The following is a 25,584-nucleotide window of genomic DNA, read 5'->3' on the forward strand; positions in this document are numbered from 1 at the left end:
TGATTTTGTCCAGAATTCCATGACTATCTGTATTGTAGGTGGAGAAAAAAACAGTGAAACAATGATCAAAATAGTCATTCTTCTACATTCTCTAACTGTGTTAACTTCTTGTAAATGAAATAATGAAGTTTAACAATTCATCAATTTGCTGGGGACCCCCTGGAACCTCCTCAAGGACCCCTGGTGGTCCCCGGACCCCACGTTGAGAACCACTGATTTAAATGACCTTGCTCTGTGGTGATTTCAAATGCAAGACACTCAAATGGGGGAAGTTGCAAGCGGGAGCCAAAATGATGCTCAGGTTGTATTTAAGATGTATTTAGTGCTTAAACACCAGCTGATATTTCCCAGAACCTTCCACAAGGTGCACTGGTTTTGTCCCACTTGGGCGTCTTCCACCTCATACTGGTTTCATCCCCCTTTGCCCCAGCCTAGTTTGACCTAAACATCAAAACCGGCTTTATATGGGATGAAGATCGGCTCACAGTCCTATTGCCGTTCACTGCTTCATCCCCTGGCTTCTCCGCGGCTCTTCTTCCACCACGATATCGGGTTCTGGTTCGGGTCGCGGTTCTTCTTCCCCGGCCCGGGCGTCGGTCTCCGGGTCGGGCCGGCGGCCGCGGCCCGGTTCCGCGTCGGCCGCCCGCTGCAGCTCCCGGGGGCCGGCGTCCAGGCGGAAGAGGGTGGGGACCCGGCCCAGGACGGGGTTGGCCTGCTGGAGGCCGGAGATCCACTGGTTGAGGGTGGCCTGGTCTCCCTGGCCGGTCATGCACATGGCGAAGACCGGACCCTCGTCCACTGGAGGGAGAAGAGGACGCATATGAGGTTTCCTGTTTGACTGGAGGATTTTTATTGACTCTCACATGATGAAAATGGACCATTAAAAGCTGTACGGCTTGAACTATGTAGATAAAAACATGACATATGGTGGGGGATGTGGGCTGTTCCACTGATATGGGTGACTCCATGACTGATACCAATACTAATATCTTACCATCTTCCGTATCGAAGCTCTCGTCATCCCCAAGGTCGCGCTCCAAATCCAGGTTCAGCTGCAGAGGGAAGTCGAAGCACCTCTCTGGATCATAGGGCTCCTCTACCTGGGTGTGTGAACATGAAACATCCGTTATCAGGGGTGCACCGATCATAATCGGCTGGTAAACAATTCGGAATAGGTCATCGTTTCAACTGCCTGATCAGAAAAAAAAAATGCAAAAACAAACGACAACAAATGTAGTTCCCGATGAATACTGAAGTCCCCATCTGGGCCAATCGGTAACAGATATGTCACCTTGTTTTGAGCTGCAACTGTAGTTCCCCATAGATGAGTTTCCAAGCAACGTCACAAAGTGTGTGTGCATCTCAGGGGCAGAAAGGCTACCGATAGCCACTCAGTTCAGTTAGTTTAGTAGTCTGAGTTCCCTGAAGCGATAGCAAAGACTCTAGTTTAGTAAGTGGCCGTATATTTTAACGTCATGCCTCGCAGTTGCTGGTCGCAGTTGCACCCTAGACTGGAAAGAATGAAAGCAACCCCTGAAATCAGCAGTTACAGTAGAGTCCAGCTGAAGCCCCTTGGCCATACATGTACAATTTGTTGTCAGGATGTTGCCTTTTTCAGTACGTACACCCAGGCATCACAGGGCTTTGCCGGCTGGGTAAGACCTCTGCTCTTAACACAAAACTCACCAGAGATTGTAATGTCTGATTTGTTGAAGCAGAGTAGGGGTTTCTGGCACAACTTCACCTACTTCCAAGGTGCATGGAGAAGGGGAAAAAGGTCTAAAAAGGTCAAAACTCCAGCAACACTTAGTAGTATATAGAACAACTTTATTGTTAGACCAACACGTTTCAGCTTGTGGCCTTCATCATCCCAACATTTAAATAGGGTAGCAGAAAAAATGTAGGTAAAAGGTAAAAAAAATAAAGGACAACCAATCATATACATCCACACACATATCAGCCAATGGGGTATATGGTCATGTGGCTTCTGTATTCTGTATATGGCTGTTCTATATACTACAAGTGTTGCTGGAGTTTTGACTTTTTTTATGTCTGATTTGTTGCACATGCCCACATACTAAGTAATTTACAGCATCGAGAGATTTGTATGCTGGGGAGGCTGTCTTTTTTATACGCTAGGCTTTTTAATCAGAGACATATATGCCTTGGATCGGTGGCCACTTGGCCATGTCTACAAGCCATTCATCAACTGGGATTGCGTAAGGGTCTGGCAGTCTTTCACCAGTACTTAAAACAAGTTTTTCTAAATAGTCTGTGTGATCAGAGTCTGACAAACTAGCCAGGTACGCCATTGTTGTCCGTTTGTTTGTTATCAGTGCGACAGCCAAGTTGCTAAAGCTCCGACAGCCACAGCGGCTTTTCTGCCCGAGCTTTTCTCCTCGACCGTTTGTAAACGGGAAACTCATCTATTGGGCCGATCGGTGTCATTTTGAATGCCGGAATGCAGCGGTGAGATGCATCATTTCCACAAGTTTTGTCAGAATCAGATCAGTGTTGTCTGAGATACTGCCGTGACACATGGATGAGTGAACACATCGAGGGCTTGGAGCCAAAGGGGCGTAAGTGCGTTATAGTAGATTTTACAGGAGAGCCAAAACAAATTTTGATCAAACTTGGATCAGCTGCCGTTACCACATACTAAGCACAATATTTTAACTTTTTGTGTTATCAGATTGAGCATTACTATAAAAACAATACTGCTACAGTTTAAGTTGAATTATATTTGTTAACCTTTTTCAAAATGGCAAAAGAGTGAAATACGCCTTTTTGGCACAAACATTGTCCCAATACAGCCATGCAGAATATGGGCGTATGGAAGTAAACAATTGTAAAACACATTCATTTTAATACAAATCTCGCATTTACACTTCAATCAACACTGAAATATAAAACAAGATCAGAATGAATATCTTTATCTTGAAGTAATGCTCAGCAACTTTCACCAAGGCCTTTAAAATTGTAGGAACATGGAACATATCAGATTGATTGATAATTTTTTTTCTGTTGGGACACATCACTTATTGATGTGTCCTAACATGTCCACATTCACAGACTATAAAACTCCTCATAACACTGAGGGAGAACTTCAGCTACCAGCAGTCTGACTAACATTATAAAATAACATTTTGAATCTATAGCCCTAAGTATTTCATGGTAATATTAACATATTTACATCCATCTAATATTGACCTAGAATATTAATTAGGATATGAATAGGATACTAAAAATGATGTGATCATGCTGCCATGCTAGAATTACTTACGTCAGCATGCATTTTGAGCTGACCTAAGTGCTGTTAGAGTCCTCTACCCACAATGCTTGTTCAGTGTCAAAAGTGGGGTTTTGCTTGGTGTCAAAAGGGCGTAAGTGCAGTTACGCCCTTTTGGCAGCAAACAAAACCCTACTTTTACTGTTACGGCTTTCAGTTTTTGTTTAATTAAAACGTATGGGTCATGATTTCAGTTGTGTCCTTTTGGCAGTGAAAAGATCTCACTGAGACCTTTCAATTAATATATAATACTCATATTCACCCAAAATTGCACTTACAGCCCTTTGGCTCCAAGCCCTCGAAATGATGTAGTGCTGATCAGTGGAATTTTGAAAATGTGAGAACACAGTGGTGAGATGCATCACCCCCCCCCCCCCCCCCCCCCCCCCCCCACACACACACAAAAAAAATATATATATATATATTTGCACATGCTTGTGCTTGTGTTCCTGATGGTCAAATTCCACATGTAGTGTAACACCCATCTGTAACAACCTCTATTTTATGCATACTCAAAAAACCTCTACCTTATTATTATTCAGTTATTTCAATTATTCAAATTAAAATACCAATATATCCTTGAAAAAAAAAAAAGCAGCCTGCTGAAGTGAAGTGAACCAACATTAGACCTGGAGATGCATTTTTGGATTGTAAATGCAGATATTCATACAGAAGTCCAGGAATAAAAAATAATAATAAAATTAATAAAAATAATAAAAAGTGAAAGAGTAAGTGAAACAAGTTGTAGTTTAGCACTAAAAAATATACAAGCTTTGACATTTTACCAAACACAGCATGGACTCAGAAATGCAAGATCCATCCAGATACAGAACAGTGTTAAAGTGTTTTAGGGTGGATTTTTTTCCCCTCAAGACATAACCGCCATTCAGAAAACTGGAAATGAATGGTGTGTGTGTGTGTGTGTGTGTGTGTGTGTGTGTGTGTGTGTGTGTGTGTGTGTGTGTGTGTGTGTGCGCCCCACCTTCTCGTCGAGGGGCGCGGGGTCGGCTCTGAGGACGTAGTAGTAGACGCAGGTCTTCCTCAGCCACAGAGGGAAGGGTCCCTCCACGAACACCGGCCTGCTGGTGTTGTGCCGGGCCAGCAGCTCCATCTGGTCGGGGCTTTGGATACCTGGAGAGGAAAGAAAGGAAAGGAGAACACTGAAAAGAAATAAAGTGTACGGATTATATGATTAAGACCAATGCGTCTGGTCAAATGTTCTTCCTTCCTGGTTTGTTAATGGTGTTTTTTCAGTCTGGTTTCCATTCCAGTTCCAGTTGGGCTGGAAAACCATCTAAAGCGATGAATACAAACGAGTTGCAAAACACATTCTGCTCTATTCCTGTAATTCCTGTTAAATGAGCAATTTTAAAATATTCTAGAGCAGTGATTCTCAACCTTTTCATATCAAGGACCCCTCATTTAGTCCACACTGGGGCCACAGACCCCCATTTGATAAGATTTTGTCTCAAGACCCAAATCTGAGAATATTTTTATTGTTAGATATGATTTTTTTTCCAGAATTCCATGACTATCTAGAGATAACAGAGAAACTATGATCAAAATAGTCATTCTTCTACATTATCTAATTGTGTTAACTTGAATGGTGAAGTTTAACAATTCATCAATTTGCCGTGGACCCCCTGGAACCCCCTCAAAGACCCCTGGTGGTCCCCGGACCCCACGTTGAGAACCACTGTCACAGAATTTAGCTGATTCCCAGACTTCCCATCGTCCGGAATACACCTTTCTATCTTCCACGATGTTGCAGGAATTCCCTGTAAAACACGGCAACTCCAAGGATGAAACTCTTGTTGTTTCCGTACCTACGACGTGTGGAAGTGTAATCTCCTCTCCGGTCTCTGTGATGTCTGTGCAGGGCATCTGGGAGGGAGGAGGGGAGGAACAGATATGATTACATGCCCCCTTCTGGCAGACACACACATCTCAGTATTGACGACCATACAGCCTCATGTGCATCACGACAATATTACAACTTGGTTGAGTTTTCAATTTAAAAAAAACAACAACTATATTTTTACTACATTTTACATTGTAAAACACGTGCTTTTCTTGTCAAGGTGCTTTTGAGTAGCTGTCCTGATACCATACTTTACTGTTTTAAACTGTTAATCTATTCTGAATAAACTGTTTTTACCTGTCAGTCTATTCTGAATAAGATATTTTTTGTCCCTCAATAAGATCTGTTTTTATTATGTTATTACTATCTATTTTCTATGTTATTATTATTGTTTATCATTATTACTTATTTCGGTAACACTTTACAATAAGGGTCACTAAGTTAAGAGTTAGTTAATGCTTAATAAGGGTTAGTTAATGCTTAATTAACAGTTAACTAATGTGTAATTTACTAATGGTGTTCATGTTAACTATTATTATTAATTTATGCATTATTTAATAGTTTATAAAGATGACTATTAAATAATGTATAAATTAATACCTTAGTTAACATGAACACCATTAGTAAATGATTACCAGACACATTAGTTAACTGTTAATTAAGGGTTAGTTAATGCTTATTAAGCATTAACTAACCCTTAACTTAGTGACCCTTATTGTAAAGTGTTACCTGTTAATCTATTCTGAATAAGATATTTTAGTCTCTCAGTAAGACCTGTTTTATTATGTTATTATTATCTATTTTCTATGTTATTAGTATTGTTTAGCATTATTACTTATTTCTATTTGCTCGAGGACTTTAACACAATAGTCAGTGCATAATCTGATCAAGTATACACAAGTATGTACACGCATTGTACTTGTTCCTTTAATTGTTTTACAACTGGCCAATACTAGGCAGCATGAATGACTGTAAACTGAGTAGTACTTGGATCGGTAGTATTGTAGTACCCGGTGTATCGAACCTCTCTCAGCTTTAGCCGAAAAAGCCCAGCCGTACCTGGTAGACGGTGACTCTGGCGTCCCGGTCGCCGGCGATGCGGGTCAGGCCGAGTCGAGCCAGGTCCACCGGGTCCTCGGGCAGCTGCAGCGGGACGGGGAACGGGTTTATGTGCTTGAACCTGGGGAACCAATACATGAGGCGCTGGTACTTCCTCATGGGGTGGCTCTTCTCCCCGAAGATCTGGACCAGGAGGACCTTGGTCTCCACGTTGGGCATGATACCTGGTTTCACACGCACACAAACACGCATAGAGAAAACAGTAGAAGGATGTGTGTTCAGTTCAGTTCAAAGCATGGACACAGGCAAACGTTGATGTCCATGACTTTCCATAACGAAATTGGAGTGCTTCCATGATAGGGCTGCAACTAACGATTATTTTCATTGTCGATTAATCTGTCGATTATTTTCTCAATTAATCGATTAGTTGTTTGGTCTATAAAATGTCAGAAAATGGTGAAAAATGTCGCTCAGTGTTTCCCAAAGCCCAAGATGACGTCCTCAAATGTCTTGTTTTGTCCACAACCCAAAGATATTCAGTTTACTGTCATAGAGGAGTAAAGAAACCAGAAAATATTTACATTTAAGAAGCTGGAATCAGAGAATTTCGACTTATTTTTCTTAAAAAATTACTCAAACCGATTAATCGATTATCAAAATAGTTGGCGATTAATTTAATAGTTGACAACTAATCGATTAATCGATTAATCGTTGCAGCTCTATTCCATGACCTAAAAATGCTCTCCCTTGCTGGTTTATTAATGTTGTTTTTCAGGCTGGTTTCCTTCTAAAAAAACCATCTAATGCCACAAATGCATTCTGCTATATTCCTGTAAAGTGACCCATTTATAAAATTCCCTAATATTCCCTGACTTCTCCAGAGAATTGATCAAATTCCCTGACTTCCCCTGCCTGGAATACCCCTGGAAAACTCCCATGACCGGAGGGAACCTCATAAACCGACACACACACACACACACACACACACACACACACACCATAGTTCTCCATCTGCTCCAGCACTTGCACTCCGCACTCCTGCTGTCGGGGATAGTGGTTGAACATGCGCTGGATAAAGTTCCTGGGTATGAAAACCTCTTTGGGGAAAACGTCCAGCAGCTTGTTGTAGACGGCGAGGTCCCGCTCCACGCCGAACTCCGCCATCTTCTTCAGGGCGGCGTAAATGAACTCCACGTGTCCCCGGCGCCTCACGTCCCTCTTGTTGAACACGTCCACCACCTTGCTGAACGTGGCCTTGGTCTTGGCCTCCCGGGCCACTCGCTCAAACAGGTCATCGTGGGCCACCAGGGACTTGTCCTTTACCCCCTCGACGAAGTCCGAGGGCACGGGCCGCCGACTCTCGGGACAGGCCGGGCTGCCGTGGAAACGCCTCAGCAGCACCTATGGGAGACGATTTGTTTTGGTTATAAGGTGTAGCTGTGACCATGGGAACAGAGGAGAATCCAGTAACACTTGTCTTGCAGCACTGAGAACAAAGATTTATTAGTAAAACCAAGGTGTTAGTCAGGGTTTGTAAAACTATTTGTCTATAAGCATAAATAGCTACAAAAAAACACACTAAAATCAACCAATGGAATAAGAGACAGTGGAAATAACAGCCAATAGGTTGCTAACATGGAAGCAGAGAATGTGGTCATGTGACAAACCACATGCATTAAGTTATAGCAGCTTTACAGGCAAAAGTTTCCGTATCAAAATTAAGTATATTTATCATTGCATTCAAAAATATTTCTTTTTAAAAAAGCAGTGCGAAAATACATATTTACTGTTACGTGTGAAGGTTACCTCACCCCAATACTTCTCTTTTTATATGGAGAGAATGTCACGCCAAACCTCATTTAAAAATGTGGCAGTTTAATGTTGCCTCGCTTATCGGCAAAGGTACATGCCGCATGAAATATGATTCAGAACCTTTTCTTCATCAGTAGGAGTCACTTTTCAATTCGGCATCCATATATTTCACCAAGCAGCATTTCTTTCAACAAAATTGTAACTTTTCGGTTTAGGTTTTTCGATTCACTTGCTGCAGGGTGTTAGGAGTCACGGGGTGTTTTGGTGGAAGAAGACAGGGGAATAATAGATTTAGCTCACTCTAAAGGCGGGGAATTTTACTGAAATTAGTGCTGCTTGGTGGATTATATGTGTACGAAATTGAAGAGTGGACCCCAGTGATTCAGTGAAGCATATTTACGCTGTATGTATCTTTGCTAACATGAAACTGACAGATTTTTGAGTGGAGTTTGGCGTGACGTTCTCTCCATATAAGAGAGCACAAGAGGCTATGTACTGTATGTATGGGGGGGTACAGCTTACCTGGTTGTGGGTGTTAGACAGCACCGGGGGCTGACTGGAGGCTGACTGGAGCAGGGCAGCATACTGGGCGGCAGACCTGGCTGACGGGCCCGGGACGCCGACACTCTGCAGCCGCAACAGGCAGCGAGCACAGTTCATGGCAGACCCATCACACGGACCTTCAGCGAGACAAAATTGAACAGGTGAAACGACCGTTACATTTCAGCAACAATGACACAGGTACATGGGAACTAGCCCCGATACGCTACCCCAAACTCCATTGAGAAATCTGGTAATTTCATGCTCATTTGCTTACTGGCAACTGTACACATCTCATAGAACATAGCCCAAGTCCTATTAAGAGTGAGGTCGCCTGGTAAATTCGGCATAGAGATAAACCACCAAACAGCGCTATATTAAAAAAAAACCCCTCAATTTCTAGAGTTCATCTCCGCTGCTCGCTCACACCCAACACGGTGTATTTTGGTGGAAGGCGACTATGGAAACATAAGGTGAACCGATCATAAAAGTTTAAAATGTACAGAAGTAAGTGCTGTTTCGTGAATGTGATGTATGCCGATTTGAAGAGTGGGATCGATTCATTCGTAACCATCATTAAGTCATGTTATACCAGGTATGTTCGTTTGCCGATAAGCAAGGAAACATTAAAGTGACACATTTTTGAATGGTATTTGGCATGCAGTCCTCTCCATACGAGAGAACGGGACGTATTGCTGCTAAGTGTCAGACAAATACATTTAAGATTGATTGAAAACATTGTTCTATAGTACAACGTTTGACCAATATATATTCACTATAGACTAACTTATGTATACAACCGTCACTCAGTAATACCCACGATTAGCATGGAGAATGTATGAATAAACGAGTCTCCTTCAGAAATCTCTCTCCACGGACGCCTCCATGTTGAATAGCCGGTAGAACGTCTTGGTTCTACATCACTTACTTACCTTCCCCTAACGAACAGAAACATGAGCGCCAATAATTGTTCCGTCATAATTTTCAGAATAGTGCTATGGAAATACAACTCGTCGCGCCCTGAATTGCTTTCAGAAAACATGGGGCGTAATAACAAAAAGGACCCATTGCAAAACTATTTTTGGTATCTGTGTTGTTTTAAAATTAAATTTTAGAAATCAAGCGACTCAAAGCTCCCTTGAGCTGCGGCGGCAGAAGAGGACAGAATTCGCACCAGGTATGTAATTGAGGTTTTAATGAATGTATTTAAACAAAAATGTATGACAAATGCAAGTTAAACAAGAAGTTAAAATAGACATATTCAAAACAGTGGGCCTACAAATTAGTTACATACAATGTCTAACAATTTCACATGACAGTAAAATACATCATTAATTGTTGACACAACTTCCATACTCCATTCCCCAAACGTTACGTCTCTTTTCAACTCGGGTTTCATGGAAATTGTTGCCACTGTAATTCGGATATTTCCGACAGCCCTGGAAGGCAGCATTAGAGCGCGTGCACTACAAAACCCTACCGCGCGGTGGCGGGAAACGCTTTCCAAATTAAATAGTCTGAAGTGACATTTATTTTTATATTTGACAGGGGGCGTAACCACCTCGAAAAGTTGTGTTGCAACTTTCATTTTGCATTTTTTTGATTTTCAGCAATTTTCTACAACATTTGCCGTTACAGTACATTTAGACACTCTTTGCAGTGAAAGAAAGAAATCATTTTTGGAGCATTTTGGAGACTTATACTATGCAGAGTAATACACGATAGGCAACTTTGCACGGTGCCTCTCCGTGACCAGTGTCAAGCTAGCCACAATAACCTACAGGACTTCCGGAAATGAAGAGCTGTGGCATAGTACACGTTGAAAATTCATATATAGTTATATATATTTGTTTGTTTGTTCGTTGTTTTTTTATTTTATTCTATTAGGCTATTTACGTAAAATGTTCATACTGTCAAAGATTTCTGGCTTTCCTTTAAGTTTTTTTTTTTTTTTTTTTTTTTAAAGGAAGAATGGCGCTTTTATTGCAGGGAAAATTGCCTTACTTCCGGTCTTCTTGCTGCTAACTGCACGAGCTTGACGCGAGTCCAAGTGTGACTTCTGACACTCATCTCTCAGCATGGAAAACACACCTCAACCCAAACTTTACCTCTAGAGAAACTTTACACAACTTCTAAACGTCGGACTATGGATTCCTCCACGAACAGTCTCGGTGAGCAAAACAATTAATTCACTTTTAATTCACTTTTTTTTTTTTTAAACATTACCACAACATTTCAACACTCTAGAAAATAGTTGGCTGTGTGTTAGCCCCGATTTGTCTCGTTCTCTTTCGTATGGTGAGAATCACGCCAACATCTATTTGAATATCTGACAGTTTAATGTTGCCTCGCATTTCGGCAAACGTACACAGGTCAGACAACATGACTTAAGATCTTATACACATTATTACAATCGTCTGGTTAATTCGGCAGCATATCTTTCACCAAGCAACACTTAATTTCATTAAACCTTTAACTTTTACAGTTGGTTCGCGCTGCTCGCCACCGCTCACCATGGTGTATTTTGGTTGAAGAGAATTATGGCATTAGCAGAGGAACCGCTTCTAAAAGTTGACATTTTATGGAAGTAAGTGCAGCTTGGACCATTGGGAGTAAGCCGAATTGAAGAGCGGCCCATAACCGTTCGTCAAAGGTCTTAAGTCTTATTCAGCCATGCATGTATGATTACCGATAATCAAGGCCATTTTAAATTTCCATATTTTCAAACGGAGATGGAGAGAACGTCACGTATCGTTGCGAGCTGTGTGGGTGTACCAGCGCACAAAATGACAGCACCACTAGTGTAGCTGTAAGTGCATGGTACATGCAATTACGCACATCCTGAATAGTTGTTAAATAGTTATTGCAGTTTAATTTTCCTGCAGTTAGTTTCGATTTCAGCACGTGGTGTTGTGTTAAAGCAGCTTTCTTTATTTTGGCACATTGGGGTCAGGTGAAACTGGAGTGTTGGGTGTGACAGTTGAACACCATGTCTCTATAATGCTGGTGCATCTGTTGCCTCTCTATTGTGATTGATCGTGAACACACTAGTGCAGTTCAGACTGAAGGCTGATGGACATACAGCTATCATTACACCCACACACCCAGTTTGACTTATGAAACATTCAGTTTGGATTAAAAAAAAAAAAGTAGGCTATTTTTTGTTTTGATTCTGGAAATGAGCATTTATCATTCAATATGCGCTCGAGGTCCTGGCTGTACTTTTAAAGGAATGCAGTCTCCACCGCTCTGTCAGAGGTCTGCAGGCCAGACTGACGGCCCACCAGCAGGGTTGTCAGAAGATCAAAGAAAACCCCGCTGTCTATTTAAAGACGCGCACATATGGAATAATATTCTGTGCCATTTTTAATCCTCTAAATTGACTGTCTCAGTTTGTGCGCGTAAGCAGTTTACTCCCAAAATCTAGAGGGAAAATCTGAGTTTGTGCATCTTGACCTCTTAAGTCTAGCTTCTGAGACCAAACAAGAATCCTATATGGTTCCAAAAACCCCAACAGCCTGGGCTCCACCCCGACAATGAAAACTGTTTTAACAGGACCTATAACGCCGTTACACAATGCTGCTATTGTTGCACATCTGTAGGCCCCGACCGTCCCACCTTATGTGCTGATGTTGTGTTTACTTGCCTTGTAAAACTGTGGGGCGGCAAGGCACTGGGGAACAGTAAATATCACATGGAGACGCCCCCGCCGGCATCTGCGGGCAAGGCCTTGCTCTTCCCTCGGAGCCGGAGGAAGATGGGTTTGCAGTGTAGGGTTCGACCGATATATGGGGCCGATATTGCGCCTCTGATATGATGGATATGATGCAGTTTGATTGATTACATATTTATTATAGAACTGATTGTCTATGGGAAGCCCTTAGCCTGAACTCAGATATCATTGCCAAGTTCATTGCGTCACCTTGGTTTAATTACAGTAAACAAATGAGACCATGGTGGAGATAATATGGTCGCCTCTATGCTCTGTCTCAGTGGTTCTCAACGTGGGGTCCGGGGACCACCAGGGGGTCCTTGAGGGGGTTCCAGGTGGTCCCCAGCAAATTGATGAATTGTTAAACTTAAGCATTATTTCATTTACAAGATGTTAGCACAACTAGAGAATGCAAAAGAATGACTGTTTTGATCATAGTTTCTCTGTTATCTCTCTACCTATAATACAGATAGTCATGGAATTCTGGACAAAATCATATCTGACAATAAAAATATTCTCAGATTTGGGTCTGAGAGACAAAATCTCATCAAATGGGGGTCTGTGGCTCTAATGTGGACTAAATTAGGGGTCCTTGATATGAAAAAGGTTGAGAAGCACTGCTCTATCTCATGCCAGTGGTATTATTAGTGCTTGTACATCTCCAAATTTAGACCACATTTCCCATAAACCCCGCTGCTTCCTGTCCCCCCCCCCCCCCCCACTCCCTGCTGTGTTTGGCTTCACTGAAGAGGATAAACTCGGTGGAAGTGATTTTTCCTCCAGCCTTTTCACTCCTTCCACCGTCTGCCAGAAAACTCTTGCAAGCTTTCGCGGCTTGCCTCGGCTTTTCCTCGGCGGCTCACAATGTCAAATGCTAATAATATCTCAAAATGAATGTGGTAATGATTTAGTGATTGGAAGATCCTACATGTAGCATCTTTAAAGACCCTACAGGCAACTTTTTTGCTTTAACCTATCATTATGAAGTAAATGTTGATTGCACAGTGTAACGGCTATAGAATAATGACACCATCAGCGTTTAGATTGGTTCCCTATAAGCCTCGCTTTCACTATGCAATTCTGTCTGCCACCGGGTACGATCTCCTGGGAGAATGAAGGCTCGATTTACGGCACAAAGGAAGTGAGTCATCCATTGCGCAACCAAAAGAGGAACAGGATAGTTTTTCCCCGGTAGCTGTCGGTATCGGTAGCGTTAGCCATGTTGCTAACGCTACCGCTAGCAGCCAGAAAATGAACCAGGAGCTACAAGGAAGCCAGGACCAGCCAGAAACAAACTAATCAAATCTATGTTGTTTCTGGAGCAAAAGAAACAAACATCTAACTAGGCTATGTTTGTTTCTGGGTGCTAGCGTTAGCAATGTTAGCCATGTTGCTAACGCTAGCTAACGCTAACGCTAGCAGCCAGAAACAAACAAATGATCCATTGTCTGTTTGATAATCTAAACAAAGAACATGTTTTCTTGCAGTGGCCTTTCTAAAATGAGCAGTGGTGAAAGTTACTATACTGTGTTATGATCAAGGAGTTGATAAGCAGACAGATGGTTTGTTCTGTTGCACAGAGCTAGGCTCTAACAGAAAGAGATCCGGTTGTCTTTGCAACAGCGGAGCAAACAACAACAATACCACTTGGAAACACTAGGGGGGGACAACGGGGGGAAAGTTGAAAAGTTGTCTGTATCCACTTTGAAGATATTGAATATCGGCACAAAATATTGGTCGTCAGCAGCTTCAGTCCAAAAATATCAGGCTTGAAAAACCCACATGTCGAATCCAAGTAGTTAAACCACATGAGCTATGCACTGTGTTGGTTTGGCCATAGACCATTTCCATTTCTGAGCCACTAACCACCTCTCTTTGTCTCCCTCTCACACGTTAACCTATTAAAGCAATTATGCAATATGTAAAAACCGAAATTGAACCCAGGCCTCATGCATCAGTCTTCTGTTTAATAACCGAGGTACGGGTTGAAATGTTATGAAGCGGCCTTCTTCTACATCTGCTTTTGCCTCTGTCTCATTATCAGCTGACCGGCCGGCTGCAGCACATCACGTGTCAGATGATGTGAACAGCTCACTGTTGTGGTGGATACACAGGCAGACACACCCCATATATACAGTATGTGCTATATTTAAGGGGTCATTAAGCAATTTATGACTTTAATCAACTTTTTATAGCGACCGATCTAATTGCGATTATTTTGACTGATATTGCAATTGCGATATGATTTGCGATATTAGAGGGAATGATAATTTTTACATCATTATTCTCATTTTCATTGAAAAACTTATTAAAATGATTATGGTGTGATTTTTGCGGGGATCTGTACCAAACAAAGATGTTTTCTTAAGTCTGTAGAATATGATGTGTAGGCCAGGACATCTCTGCAGCACCACAATATTTCATTTAAAATGCTATTTTGACACATTTCACCTTTAACAAATATTGCGCCTCCTGCGATTTGAAAATTGCAGTCGGCCATATTGCGATTTCGATAAAATTTCGATTAATTGTTCAGCTCTATGCTATATTTAAGTGGTCATTAAGTAATTTATGACTTTAATCAACTTTTTATAGTGACCAGTAGGAATTGCGACACCATCGACAGTTCCTCTGGCACGGCTTACGGTGGCCTGTAATGGACAAAAATGAAGAGTTAATAGACCTAAATCATGATGCAGGACACTGGAATAATAATACCGCTTTTGTTTGAGTTGCTGAGTTTCTGAAGGTGGCGCTCTTTTCTTTGTCTGTTGGTGGCTATCACTGCTCATCGCTAACTAACTACCCAGTTCTTCTTCTGTTTATTCCAAACAAACAGAAAACATAAAACGCATCACTTCCTGTGTGCCAGAGGATTTTTCCCGGGAAAGCGCTACCAGACATCGGCTGTTTAGAACAACAAAATTCATGAACTGGATATAGGTTGAATCACTGTTGTGTTATACTACAGCAATCAGATAGAGAGGGCATTTATAAATCTGGAAATGTTGTGGATTATTACTTTTTTTTATTGTTTTTTTAGTGTTAGATGGGAAACTGACTGGAGACCAGCGGGAAATTAGGTCAGCAGATGCCAACTATTTCAGTGTGTTTCCCAATAATGGTGCAATATTGGTTCTTTTCAGCAGAATAGGCATGCCTTATGGTTGAGTCAGGAAGGATACAGTCATTTCTCTCTCTCTCTCTCTCTCTCTCTGTCTCTCTCTCTGTCTCTCTCTTGTCTTATCCTCATTTCACCTGCATATTATTACACTCAAACCACGTCAGGCCTCTGCCTCATGCTGTCTGTGCTGAGGATCTAACCGCTTTACTGAATCGCCTAGAGCCGCGACCAAACCTCCCGCTCCTCTCTCCCTTCTTACATAAAGCTCCGTCTGAACTCCTCAACCGACAGTGAACATATAAATCAGAGGAAATAATAAAAAAAAAAACAAAATCAACCCTTTACGGACTTCAGCTTAGATCCCGGAAAGATAAATGGGCTCTGGTTATTGAATCAGCTGCCGTAAAACTTCGGTGCTCTTCACTCTGAGTCGGTGAGATCATCCTGCAGCGGGGATTTATGTTTGCCCGGGCAATCAACAGAATACTTCATGCTTTTGTTATCTGACTGTGTGCAGAGCAAGCGACGTCTTGCATAACATTCCCTCTCTGCTTTCTGCCAGATATGACAGTCAAATCCGTGACACCTTTTTGACCCGCTGCCAACGTTAGCGTGAGCTCACAGGTCTACGGTCTCCTCGGGCTTTTGGCCAGTTATTTTTTAGACGTGTTTATTCTCCGAGTCGTAGCGTACGGGCCGACATTTAATCTCCGTCTACCGAAGTGTCTGAATGAAGCGGTGCTTAATTGCGATTAGCAGAGGTTGGGGGACTCGAGTCACGTGACTTGGACTCGAGTCACAGTTTTAACTGCTTGAGACTTGACTTGATGCATGAAGAGAAGATTTGAGACTTGACTTGACTTGGGTTCTGGCGACTTGGGACTTGACTTGACTTTGACTCTACTGGGGATTATTCGAGACGACAGAGGTGGGGACTCGAGTCACATGACTTGGACTCGAGTCACAATTTTAACTGCTTGAGACTTGATACATGAAGAGAAGACTTGACACTTGACTTGACTTGTGTTCTGGTGACTTGGGACTTGACTCTGACTTGTGCTTTGATGACTTGAAAAGGTTTCTAAAGTCTTGACTTGAGATCTTGTGTTTGTGTAAATGACTTAGATCGAAAGTGATGAGATTTGTTCCAGCGGACGACTGAATTTAAATTCTGTTTTCTGAATTTGTATGGAATGATTGAATTTATTGAAGTTGAAACTGATTATAGAAATCAAACTCATGATGCTCTTACCAAGTTTTTATCCTATTAAAACCATATTGCATTGAAAAGTCCTAGATATTTAGTTTTCTTTAAGATATTAAATTGATGCTGGACTCTTGATTTGTTCTGACTTGACTTGCTGTTCTACATTTAGACTTGAGACTTGACTTGAGACTTGTGCCTCAAGACTTGAGACTGACTTGGGACTCGAGCAGTGTTGACTTGGTCACACCTCTGGTTAATAGTAATGAAAAAGGTTTAGCGCACCTAATAAGAGCTTTGGCCAGACAGTAGAGCGGAGTGTTGTGGCTGCAGTGTCGCATTTAGATCTGAAGCCAAACCTCCTTCACTTGAACGGAAAAATCCACCCACAGATACCGTTCCACCGGCCGATCTCGTCAATCTGTGATGCTCAATATGTTCCAGGAGTCCATTTATGATGAAGTGTTGTAAGTGTGATCGTTCAGCTGTATCGTAGACATCTTTATGGTTTCAGCTGCTTGGCTATTTATCCTTCCAATAACAAAAATACACCACCAAACAACAAAATGAACCTAGAAATGCAAGGTACATCACAAATAGCTGCTTTTTAAACGGCATTAAAGTGTTTTAGAGTGGATTTTTCCTTTGAGGATTTAGGTTCAAAAGTCACCCATCAGCCCATTTTTGAATGTTGCCTCCTATTCGCTTCTGCCTCACATTGAAATGAGATATTCTGCAGGTTGTGCAGAGATATACTCCCGCAGCGGGGGAAGAGAAAGTGATTCTCAGCGACACCTCTCTCTGTTTTCGGCGCGCAGACGGGACCTCATCCACCTCTGCACGATGCGCACAGGATGTTGTGCGGTGGCAAGGCATCGCGAATCAAACCAGAGAGCGCGAGAACCGTGGGACAAACGCAGTCTGTAGGTGGCGGAGGACACGCCGCCGCACTCTGTGGCGGGGAGTTGGGCGAGAGATAGAGAGATAGAGAGAGAGAGAGAGAGAGAGTGGGTGGACACAGTCGGCTGCATGTGCTTGTCAACCATCTGTCACTGCAGACGGCCATAGTATGAGATTAACCGAGTTTGATTGATATGGGTTTTTGAAGGCCGATACCGATATTTTTGTGTTAAAGCTACCGATAGCTGATATTTCCGTGCCGATATTCATTATCCTCAAATGTGATTATTTTCATGCCAAAAAAACATTCCAAAAAAAATCCAAATATTAAGTGTTTCCCCCAGAATTGTATTCTTCTGAGGATGGGAAAGCCTCTGAAATAGGGCTGGGTGATAATTCAATATTATCGTTTATCGTCTTTCAGTGGAATCATATCGTGATGATCTGAAGATGTTTTGATATCGTGACACACATTTCTGCTGTCTGAATCGATGATGACAAGCAAATTTTACTTAAAAACTCTGATAAAATGAGGTATGGTAGGAATATTATTTGAATATTTCTGTTTTGTTTGACATCACACCTAACATTACCATTCGGTTCAATGAGATGAACATTAATTTGATTATTTAACGTGATTTTGCATACATGAACCATATCGTGATATATATTGATATCGAGAAAAATCCTTATGATTATCATGATATTGATTTCAACCATATCACCCAGCCCTACTCTGAAACAGCATTTAGACCACGGGACACTGGGACAGTGGAAGTCTCCTTTTGAAATCCAGGAAAATAATAACAGCAATAAACATATTCATGCATACTTGTAATAATAATCTGATGAAAACATCAACTCAGGTTAAGGGCTTCCCATAGACAACCAAAGTAGTGTTGATCAATTCTATAATAAATATGTAATCAATCAAACTGCATCATATCCATCATATCAGAAACTAACTGGGCCATATCCCATTTCTAATAAAAGGTAATATTGACCACATACTGTATATTGGCAAATCCATACATCGGTCTAGCACTAGTATGAGTGTGGTCGTCGATTGGAAATAAGTACTAACTACTAGGGCTGGGCAATATATCGATATTATATCGATATCGTGATATGAGACTAGATATCGTCTTAGATTTTGGATATCGTAATATCATGATATAGCATAAGTGTTGTCTTTTCCTGGTTTTAAAGGCTGCATTACAGTAAAGTGATGTCATTTTCTGAACTTACCAGACTGTTCTAGCTGTTCTATTATTTGCCTTTACCCACTTAGTCATTATATCCACATTACATTATCAAAAATCTCATTGTGTAAATATTTTGTGAAAGCACCAATAGTCATCCCTACAATATTGTCGCAATATCGATATCGAGGTATTTGGTCAAAAATATTGTGATATTTGATTTTGTCCATATCGCCCAGCCCTACTTACAACTGAACATTTAGCCCACTTCATAGAAAATACCGAGATATATATCGTGTATCGTCATTCAGCCTAAAAATACCGAGATATGATTTTTGGTCCATATCGCCCAGCTCTACTAACTGCTATTGTTGAGACGCTCATCTTAGACCATAATCACATAGGACACTTATGAACGTGCTTGTGCCTTCATTCCAGTTAATCTCACATTATGGAGACAGTGGGTTTTGAACATGTCTCAACGCCGCGCGTTACGTCAATGTCACCATACTCGGTTTCACAAGCCGAACAAGCCGGTTAATGGATTTACTGTCAGGTGAAAACAACCCCAGAAACAGACTCTTATCTGGTTGTAGCTCTTAGAACGAGATAATAAACCCGCGGCTGCTCTGTTCTCCGCATCCTCCACTTCCATTTGTGGAGGATAAGCGAGCAGAGACATCGCTCTACCCTCCGTTTTTATTCTCAACAATGTTATCCTCTGTGTTACTTCAGGTTAGCCTGGCGACACTAATTAGATAGCTCGCAAGTTGTAAACTGTGCTGTTGCATAGCGATGAGAATGATGTAACGCTTCTTGTGCCCTTTGACCTTTTCGCTCCCTCTGTCTCAGCTGAGCTTTGTGTCTTAGCGGGAGAAAAAAAGCCCATAAAAGTTCAGTTTATTCACAAACCAGTTAAAATACAAGTACAATCATATGAGACATAATGCAGATATGTGAAATGGGACACCCTGATAAGCTATCTGAAGCTTGAGAATAGGGGCCCAGACACTAAGCAGATATTTAAAATATATGTTTACTAACACGTCTAGATTTGATTATACAGTAACATTTACAACCTACAAAACACCTAAGACTAACCTAAGACCCTAAAAAGTACTACTAAATGGTCCTAAGACATTTATTCCATCAGTCTAAACATTGATTAAATAGGTAAGACACAATAAATAGAGACAAGTGGAAATAACAGAACAATTTGAATGGATTTCAGAGTAGAGTAACTAGTTTAGAAGTCCCCAGCCGTTCAGGGTATTCAAGCTGAAACATATTTTTTGAAAACAGACAAAGATAATGACATTTTTATCGTGTTATCAAGCTCATTCCACACCTGTGGACCTCTGCAAACCACACTGAAGCTCGTACATTTAAGTTTACGTTTCTTACCCTTTATAAGATGCTTTTTTTCTAGTCTTATATGTATGTGAGGGAAGGTAAGCATAAAGTCACAAAGTCTGTCGTTGAGCATATATACATTATACATTATGCAAGCATTATGCAAGCATTGTATTCTATTCTATTCTATCATTCATCACAGCCTGAGGCGCCATAGCACAATTAGGACTCTTTGAAAAATCACCCGGTTTATGAGAATGATCTCTTGATCTTTACAGGTACCGCACTGAGGACTTTGATATATTGCGACAAGACAGGAACAGATGCAGATAAGGCAGCAACATCATAGATTAGAAACACATTCAGATAAAAAAAAAATGCAATACGGGGAAACTCGGCCTACGCTAACGAAATCTGCTGCTTCCAATCTACCGCTGGCTCAAATCGTGCCGGGTGAAAAAAAAAAAAAAAAAAAAGGGAGTTTTTTTTGCACGTTGCTCGTATATCAACCAGTTGGACAAGAAACACTCTGTAGCTGCGCGTGGAGACTTAACAAAAGAGTCAGTTTGTTCAGTCCAAGAGCGCTCTGGCTGCGCCGCCCGCCCACAAGACCTGGAATGACCCCCGAGCCTTTTCAGCGACGTGAAAAATTAAATAGAGGAACTGTTCCCCCCCCACCCCCACCCCCACCCCCCGGCTCTCGGGATCAAATTTGTCCTCCTTTTCTCTTCGAGGGTCGCTGCATGCTTGCGGTTTTCCCATTTGAATACCAGGCCTGGCGCTCGTTTGTCCCATTTGTGATTCACCAGCAAAGCATGGCTTCGAGTGAACAGATCTGACTTAATTTCCTTGCGTAACCCGAGCCGCATAATGATAATCCGTGATGGAGGTGTTGGTGTTTGATTTCATTCGTCCCTTTCTAATCTCATGACTAACTCGGTTTTGTCTATTAGCCGCTGTGGCTGTTTGGGCTGGACTGATGGGTTTTTCAAGGCCCGGCACCACGCTGCTAATTTTGGATTGGAAGCTGTGAATAATTTAAATTTGACCATTTTCATGCCCCAAAAATCCCAAGTATTCACCGTTTCCCCCCTGAGATATATTCTTGTCAGGGTGTAAAAGCCTCTGAAACAGCATTTAGGCCATCATGGGACACTAAAACTCTCCACTGAAAGCCAGGATAATAATACATAATGTGTACTTTTGTGTGTGAACATTTTTCAACCTTGTGCAGCTCTCCCTCTCCCTCCATATTCTTATCACTCTCCACTTTATAGCAAATATCAGCTCAAATTCAGGGCTTTTCATAGACAACCAGTGTAATAAATATATAGTCAAACAGTGTGCATCATATCAGAGGTGGACCACACCGACTGGCTGATATCAGATTTTTGATAAAAGGCCAATATCAGTCTAACCCTTGACAGTTTTCACCTCTTTCGAGTCAGTGAACTGAGGGAGTTATGAATATTTCCAGAGAGAGAATTCCAGTCCAGTTGCTGTGAGTTTGTTGTGGATCCGATTCCAGCTTCCCTTGACTGGTTGCCAAATGGCTGTGACTCACCCGCAGCCTTGGCTTGTTACTGAAAAATGAAAACAAGAAAACCAGACGCTCAAACTAGGTGTGTGTGTGTGTGTGTGTGTGTGTGTGTAGTGTGTAGGTGATATTTGTATGCACCGTACCCTGTGTGTGCACCACTGCATGTAATTGCATTTGCTGTTGTATCTGTGTGTGTGTGTGTGTATTTTGTCAGGGTTAGACCGATATATCAGTTTGCCAATATACAGTATATGACTGATATTGTCGCTTATTATTAAAAATTAGATATCAGCCAGTCAGTATCGTCTACCACTGATATGATGCAGCTTGATTGCACATTTGATCAATACTACACTAGCTGTCTATTGGAAGCCCTTAACCAAGACATTTTGATCCGATTCCACAAAAGTATGCATGAATATACAGTGTTTGCCATCGTTGTTGTATTTATTTATTTATTTATTTAAAAAAACCTTGGACCTGCACTCCAACATACTCTAAGATATCAACTCCATTCAAACTTTAAATTGTGCGGAGATGACAAAGTCCAATATAATTATGTTAGGTTGCATTCACCCAGTTATATAGCCCTAGGTATGTAATTAGGTGATCATGTGTGTAGATTTGGACATATCTGGACCATATCTTGGCTGGGAATATCTGATGTGACGTCATGTGTTGTCGTCCATTTGGCCACTTATCCACAGGAATAAGAAAAATACACCACTACCAAACGACAAAATGGACCTAGAACTGCAAGGTACATCATCACCAGTAGCTGTGTTTGAACAACGTTAAAGTGTCTTGGGGTGAATGTTTCCTCTCAGGCCGACACGCCAATTGCGCTGTTTACTCGTGAATTTGCCCCTGAGGAAAAAAAAACCATATTAACCATCCCTCTTTCCTCCCCACCCCCCCACCCCTCCCGGCCAGCCTTCCTCCTTCTGCACCTCCTGTTCTCGCATATAAATACCAAACGTCCACTAAAAAGCGGCCCTTGAAGAATTACCACTCCCTAATTGGTTCCTCATGGGGCCCGGGCTGGCATACTGAAGTCCAAAGCACCTTGATGCTGTCGTCAACATGCGTCCTGTCGCTAATCTCTGCGTCAGTCCGGTCTATCTAGGGACAATTTATCTTTTTACAGGGTTATGAGGCCATGGCTGCCAATTTGGTGCCACCACACCCACACCGCTGCTTTCAGAAGCGCTTCACCAGATCTGTTTTTGGCACCGAGTCGAGATCCCTGTACTTAGTAGGATGGCTTTATAGATGGGCTAAATGAATAGAGTATTTTATTGCCTGGTTTTACTGGTAGTGGCTGTGTGTAATGCTAAGGTTAGTTACAGCTGGGGTTAGACCGATACGGGGTTTTGATGACAGATTACTGATATTTTTGGTTTGACCTTTTTCATGACCAGTGGTTCTCAACGTGGGGTCCGGGGACCACAAGAGGGACCACAAGGGGGTTCCAGGGGGTCCCCAGCAAACTGATGAATTGTTAAACTTCGGCATTATTTCATCTACAAGAAGTTAACACAATTAGAGAATGTAGAAGAATGACTGTTTTGATCATAGTTTCACTGTTTTCTCTCTTCCTACAATACAGATAGTCATGGAATTCTGGACAAAATCATATCTGACAATAAAAATATTCTCAGATTTGAGTCAGAGAGACAAGATGTTATCAAATGGGGGTCCATGGCTCTAATGTGGACTAAATTAGGGATCCTTGATATGAAAAAGGTTGAGAATCACTGATTTAGACCATGGGAGACTTAAGGGTCAACTGTGGTGCGGTTCATTAGGAGTGAGGATGTAATCCAACCAACTACAGGTTCGGATTACGTTCGTAAACGCAATGGTTTATGGGTATAAGGAGACAGATGTTGACACCTGACAGCCAGCAGTTCCTCATGCTTAAAAACAACAAAATGAATTCTGGGCTGATGCTCATATTCAGCTATTTCTTCATGTGTTCGTAACTGGTGTGAACACCAGAGAAGAAGAGACAGACCATCACATGCTTAGCTAAAGTTAAAGGGACTGGAATCAGATTTGTTTTGATCCCCCCAGCCCCCCTCCTCCCAAGTCCCAGCCACCACCAAAATCTGGTGGGATGGCAAGTTACCAAACTCAGTAAACTCAATAAAATAAAGAGTAAACAAGCTACTTGTGAGTCCATGTGACTTTTGCTTACAAGCCCTGGTTTGGTTGTAATTGGGCAGTGTGAACCCAGTGTTTCCCACAGGTTGTCAGTTTAAACTTTTCCATTATGGTTCTGACCCAAAAAAACAACTGTAGTTATGAGCGTATCCTAAGATTCTCCACTGACACCCAGGATAATAATAATAAAAATAGTAACAAATAGTAACATATTCATGCTGTCTCATTAGAATCAGGTCAGGTTAAGGGCTTCTCATAGACCAGTGATTCTCAACCTTTTTCATATCAAGGACCCCTAATTTAGTCCACATTTTGTCTCTTGGACCCAAATCTGAGAATATTTTTATTGTTAGATATGATTTTGTCCAGAATCCCATAAGTATCTCTATTGTAGAGAGATAACAGTGAAACCATGATCAAAACAGTCATTCTTCTACATCCCCTAACTTCTTGTAAATGAAATATTGCTGAAGTTCAACAATTCATCAGTTTGCTGGGGACCCCCTGGAACCCGCTCAAGGACCGTTGAGAACCACTGTCATAGACAACCTTATTGTTCAGTTCTATAATCAATCAAACTGCATCACATCCATCATATCAGAGGTGGGACCTCACTGACTGGACCAGATCGAATTTCTAATAAAAACCATGTGTTTCTTAATTTGATTTGACACTCGCATAAAGACCGCTCCTCTTCTCTAGTCAGCCATTTCCCCTCATCACCAACAATATTTTACTCATAAACTCAAACTAGTTGAAAACAAGTTGCTGCATTGCATTGTGTGTGTGGAAAACAGAGTGTGTTCCTTTTGAAAGTCAGGGATTATGCTTCAGGAGCTTGTGTTTATTCATGTGTTCGGCCTGCGGTGGAGTGGCACACACTGACCCTAGACTAGGTAGGAAGTGACTTGCATTATTAATGGGCCTTGTACACCTCTGTCTGTGTGTGTGTGTGTGTGTGTGTGTGTGTGTGTGTGTCCCTGTTCAGTGCACACATGGGTGCATGCAACAAAAGTTAGACCGATATATGAGTTAGCCAATGTTGCCCTTTTTTGAACAAGTAAAGAACAGTGTAGCTGTTAAGGGGAATGTTATTCTTATCAGGGTGGAAAAGCCTCTGAAACAGCATTGAGACCATCATGGGACACTAAAACTCTCCACTGAAACCCAGACTAATGAAATTCTTTTAGGATTAGCAGCCGCTAAGACAGGTAGACGACACTGACTGGACGATATCTGATATTTCATATATCTCGTATATCTGTCTAACCCCTAACCCGAATTTCCAGTTCGTTTTTCGACCACACATCTGTAACTTCATGCTTCGCGGCTGCTTGGCTAGATCAGTCGAGTCCACCACCCCCCCCACTCCCCCCCCCTCCCCTTCATCACCATGTCACTGGTTTTCTCCTCTCATAGGAAAACCAGCAGGATGGAACAAAGCCTATAACACAGCTGAGACCCATCCACGCCATCTAGTTTTGTATACACCGCTAGTTATGGCTATTTTTTACAGTACATTTATTGTCCGCTACTGTGGCGGATGTGTTTTTGAAGGCCGATAAATACCAATATTTTCTGGATTGAAAACACCGATAGCTGATATTCAGCATCTTTACATTTCAAATAAAATGTAATTTATATTTGTATAGCACATTTCATTCAACAGTGTAACCCAAACAGTTGAGGGTCATGAAAAAGAAAGAAACGATACATTTATATTTAAAGAAAAAGTATGATTTAGAAATTATTTATTTGACCATTTTCAGGGCAAAAAATTATACTTTTATACAGTTCAGAATTGTATTCCTGTCAGGGTGGA

At 41.7% G+C, this 25,584-nt stretch overlaps 2 protein-coding genes across 3 annotated transcripts in view; one reads left to right on the forward strand and one right to left on the reverse strand.

Annotated features, from left to right (window-relative positions):
* Positions 1-9,461, reverse strand: ecsit (ECSIT signaling integrator). Its single transcript, XM_071544084.1, has 8 exons — positions 9,382-9,461; positions 8,544-8,701; positions 7,208-7,610; positions 6,210-6,433; positions 5,116-5,173; positions 4,272-4,420; positions 995-1,100; positions 1-798 (listed from the first exon to the last, which is right to left on the reverse strand). The coding sequence occupies exons 2-8, from the start codon at positions 8,679-8,681 to the stop codon at positions 500-502; spliced, it is 1,377 nt and encodes a 458-aa protein (XP_071400185.1). The 5' UTR covers positions 8,682-8,701; positions 9,382-9,461; the 3' UTR covers positions 1-499.
* Positions 9,462-10,629: 1,168 nt separating this feature from the next.
* Positions 10,630-25,584, forward strand: part of eml3 (EMAP like 3) — a 50,896-nt gene continuing 35,941 nt past the window's right edge. For both annotated transcript variants that reach the window (XM_071544073.1, XM_071544074.1), the window contains exon 1: positions 10,630-10,732. In XM_071544073.1, coding sequence (XP_071400174.1) covers positions 10,708-10,732 — 25 coding nt within the window. In that variant the 5' untranslated portion in view covers positions 10,630-10,707. The remainder of the gene's footprint in view (positions 10,733-25,584) is intronic.

This window comes from Centroberyx affinis, unplaced genomic scaffold (assembly GCF_046629955.1).
Source record: "Centroberyx affinis isolate AG114_WGS23_722 - 3 ecotype Tasmania unplaced genomic scaffold, CSIRO-AGI_Caff_v1 ptg004451l_1, whole genome shotgun sequence".
NCBI lineage: Eukaryota > Metazoa > Chordata > Actinopteri > Beryciformes > Berycidae > Centroberyx > Centroberyx affinis.